General features: G+C 42.9%; 1 protein-coding gene across 2 annotated transcripts in view; it reads right to left on the bottom strand.

The window, feature by feature from the left end:
* cyyr1 (cysteine/tyrosine-rich 1) overlaps positions 1–4,375 on the bottom strand; it is a 7,692-nt gene extending 3,317 nt beyond the window's left edge. Inside the window, exons 1-2 of one of the 2 annotated variants that reach the window (XM_023395640.2) lie at positions 3,927–4,375; positions 879–978 (exon numbers count right to left, since the gene is read on the bottom strand). In XM_023395640.2, the coding sequence (XP_023251408.1) occupies positions 879–978; positions 3,927–4,011 (185 nt within the window). In that variant the 5' untranslated portion in view covers positions 4,012–4,375. Of the gene's footprint in view, positions 1–878; positions 979–2,876 lie in introns of both variants that reach the window. The other variant, XM_087170886.1, reaches the window with a different exon arrangement.

Here is a 4,375-nt window from a genome sequence, read left to right as displayed (position 1 = left end):
TTTACAAGTCATTCAAGATGTTGCCCTAAAAATATTAGTGTAAATATACAATCCTGCAACAAGAGATTCCAAATACACACAGATCACCAATATTGTATAGCTTGTGTAAACAGACACAGCTTTTCTCGAAGGAAACAGAAGTCTGAGAACTAGGTGAAAGTGTTAAAGCAGCTGTGCTGAATCAAGTCAGGAAGAGGTCAAAAGGTCAGATCTTCTAAAGACTCTTCTGGCACATTAAAAGACAGCTGGTATGTGAGTTAGTCATTATCTCTCACTTTACGCTTGCCCACAGAAACAGAACGGCACCAAACCTACAGGTGTGTGCAGATCAAGTTTTACACTGAATTGAGAAGAATCAGAAAAGCTCTTCTCTCACCCCCCTCTCTAAGTTTAATGGAGGTTGGTGAAAAAAGAGAAAATAATTGGTGAGAAGAGTGGCTGAATAGATTGTTACACCTTAGATGAGGTAACACTGCTCTCTTTGCTTTCAATAGCCAATCGCACCATATATGGGTTGTTTTTTGACATTTCCATATCTGTTACAGAGCTGAAAATGCAAAAAAAAGAATCCATTTGATGAAGGTGACTTGGGCTTTTCGGTTATGTGTGGGCAGCTGCACTGAGACCTTGCGTCATCCACCATTTTATCCTCATGAAGGTGCTTGACAAACTGATTTGTCAAAGGCAATACTTGTGTTGTGTGCTGAGCTGTACTTAGCCACAAAGAGGTGAGCTCAGGTGACCACAGGAAGTTGCCACTTAGAATTATTGGAAATGTTGAAGTTTCTCTCTCGACAGTGAATAACACATCAGCTGACATGACAGCCGTGATATCTCCGCGGTCTTAATTAGCTTGTCGTGTCTGTGCGTTAACTTACGAGAGGACGTCCCCCACATAGGCGTAGTAGGAGCAGCAGAAAGGCGGCGATCCATCGCAGCAATACTCTATACAGCCTTCACACTGGGCCTCAGCGCCTCCTGCAACACACACATAAGCTCTTCAGTGAAATAATCCAGGATAATGCTGTTTTTCAGCTGAACAAGGTTGTAGGAAAAAACCTAAACTCCACAGCACAGACATATTTCATGTTTTATGTGCCAATAATAAAAGAAACTATTAAGTCGGGTCTTGTTATATGTGGAACTTTTTAAACCTTTCCCCTCGATGAAAAATTAAACTTGAATGCTATAATGAAATCTTTCATGAACCAACCTCAAAGCACACAACTTCTACCAGCAGCCTCTATTTATAACTTCAAAGAGTTTAAAAGCATCAAGACAGTTGATTTATTATGAGCTCAGAGAACTGGAGAAACACTTTTAAAAAGAAACTATCAATACCTGTGGCGTGTTCCGGGGGAAATAAAATAAAAAAAGATCTGTGGTGAACTCACACAGGGACACTGGATTTCATTCTAATAAACCCAGCCACCCCTGCTAGCCTGTATTACCGTATTTAAGATTTTTTAAATATCCGTCAGGACACAAATTACAGCCGCTAGGAGATTTAAATAAGTCTCCACTTACAGCACTGAGAGGAAGCTTTCCATTTCTTCTTTCAAACACAGGAGTTTCCCTCAGAAACACAAAGGCTTAAATTACATCTGCAATTTTTGTGATTTTCTTCTTTTCTCAAATTCAGATTAAAAATGGACCCAAGAGTTTTCTGATCACCTTTAATATATAATATGGAACAAGCAAGCAATCACATGGCAACAAGCAGCCGTTGCCATGTGATTGCTATGCAGCATCTCGCTGCGTTAATAGTCGACATGCATGATTTATTTTTCCATGTCCGGGCTGACTGAGGCAGCAAATCAGCCCACATGGGCGACCAGCTGAATCAAGCACTGTAGGCAGCAAACTGGCTGAATCTGACAGACGAATGCATGACACAGCCTGAAGAATTAGCATGTTTCTTAAGATGAGATGTCATTATTAATGAGTTTGAGCCGTGTTTGGTTCCGCTTTTAAATCTTTATGTGACAGATTTTGCTCATTTGCTGTTTGGTTTCTCTAACCATGAAGAAACTTGGGTGGATTGATCAGGCTTGGACCAAGGAACAAATGATCATATTGGCGTTAAAATCGATTAACACATCTACACCATTTCAACATTTTGAAATGTGAAAACAGGATATATTTGGGTTTCTGTTCGTTGCACAAAGAAATTAATTAATTTGATGTTGATTTTGTGTTAATGGCTATTTTTTTTTTTTTACAATTTTCTGTCATTTTTTCCAAACATTGAATTGATGTACTGAGAAAATAAATTGATGATGAAAATAACTGTGTTTTGCAGACCTAATGAACACAACGAAAACAGAAAGCATTGGTTACAACCTGGGGGCATGGATTTTTGAATAGCATATGTAGAGTTGCATTATGGGAATTGTAGGATCCTCTGTTTTTGGAGCTTGACCCATACTAAAGACTAAAGGTGAATAAAACTCAGCCTCTCTTTCTCCAACTTCGCACATTCCTGTGAGTCTCCAGTCTTTCTGAATGGTAACACTAAATTTCTGGAGTCATCCTTTAACAGAAACAGTGAGAGCTGCTGAGGAGAGGATGGAGGCTACTTTAAAACTGTGCCCGGAGACAGACAGTGTGAAAACTGTGCACAGATCGTGAGCCGCAGTGATCCAGCAAATGAATTAATTACTTCTTGAGTGGGAAGTCATTAGAATGACTGGCATGTTATCTGAGCGGGGGTCAAATTAGAACGGTTGAAGCGCCAACATTAACCACTTGTACACTGGCACAATTCATGATGCAGCATGATAATTTTACACCTGACGCTGGAGTTCCTGCTGCGAGCAGACATGGTATTTGCAGGATCTATACTTGTGTGTGTTTGTGTGATTAATGCAGTTCACCTTCACCCCGCTCAGCCAAAGCCTCTGCATTCAACAGCATTGTACACACAGCTGTGCCTCTCTGTGTACTCGTCTCAACCTGCTGCCATGACACGAGCCCTCTTCATCTGAAGGCCCCCACCCCCTCATGAACTGTGAGTTTTGCGTTTCTCACCGTCACCTAGAAGATTGAGGTCTTTCACAGTAACAGACACACTTCAAATGAAGGACACTGAAAGAAAACAAGCTGTGTGCACATGTGTGTGTCTGCTTTCTCTCAGCAATCACTCACACTGAAATGATGTGTGCCTGGAGGCATTTAGGCACATTTCCAGACACTGGTTCACATACAGGTAGAAAACTAAGGAAAGAGAGTGCTGGCTTTTAGTTAGTGAAGGGGGGGGGGCAGCAGAGAACACTTTTCCTAGAAGGGAGTCTTTGCAACTTAAATTCACCAAGGGGAAATAAAAGAAAAAATATTTTTATGATATGAGCAGGTTTTGATGGCTGTTTGTTTTATAATGGAGTTCGCAGCCAACCCACCTTTTTAATGTAACACCACCTCCCTGCTTAAAAGCCGTGATATTTCCATGTAAATAGCTGTGGGGAGGTCCCATCAGCAGACTTCTGCTCTGCTCTGTCTGGGTGGTCCTCAGAGGTCCTGGCTCCTGTCTCTCCACACGCTGGGAGACAATGGCACTATGTCCTTCACCCCCACCCCTTTTCACACACACACACACACACACACACACACACACACACACACACACACACACACCCCACACCCCCACACCACTGTACCACAGCCTTGACTCAGATGAAAAGTTTCCAGCAGTTTTCATGTGTTGTCTGTCATCTCCAGTGGTGGGTTCCTACATTAAAACCTTTTAAAGACTTCCCTGACCTTCTGTTGTTTCCCAACACTTTACCATTTCATCTGAATCTGGAGGAGCCACATCATGAACTACTCATACAGAAGAGCCATTAAAGCATAATTAAAAGGAGAGCATTCAACATGTAGGTGCTTGAAAAGTTGGAAGAGGATTTAAAGTGATGAAACTAAAAACTCACCGGTGAATAAACAGAGCAGCAGCGAGTTTCTCAACCATTTCCATCTGAGCGCCTGCGTCCTCCTCCTCCTCCAGAGGTTTTCCATGACCCCCTCTCTCTCCCCGCGCGCCCTCTTTCTGCCTTCTTTTTCTTCACCAGTGACCGAAGATACGAGAAAGCGCGTCTTCCCTGTGTCTCCAACAGTCACCTATGAGGCTCCTCGTGGAGCATTGTTGTATCTCACTCACAGACAGGAAGCAGCAGCGAACTACTCCTGGGGACTTGGGGTTATTTTCCAGTGTGTCTCCTCCGAAAGTGAAGCTCCGTTTGTTCCTCCACGTGCGGACCGCGCGTCTTTCCTGTCTTTCTTCCGTCCGTCCTGTCTCCACACCTCTGACTGACTGCCGCTAGCTTTTTATTCCTTTCCCCTCCCCCGCCGTCCCCCCGTTTGCTCAACCTTCCTTACCCTG

Source organism: Seriola lalandi, unplaced genomic scaffold (assembly GCF_002814215.2).
Source record: "Seriola lalandi dorsalis isolate HSWRI2012SDOR001 ecotype SW California unplaced genomic scaffold, Sedor1 jcf7180002054966, whole genome shotgun sequence".
Taxonomy (NCBI): Eukaryota; Metazoa; Chordata; class Actinopteri; order Carangiformes; family Carangidae; genus Seriola; species Seriola lalandi.
The sequence above is the reverse complement of the archived record's forward strand: the minus strand, read 5'-3'. Positions and strand labels throughout refer to the sequence as shown.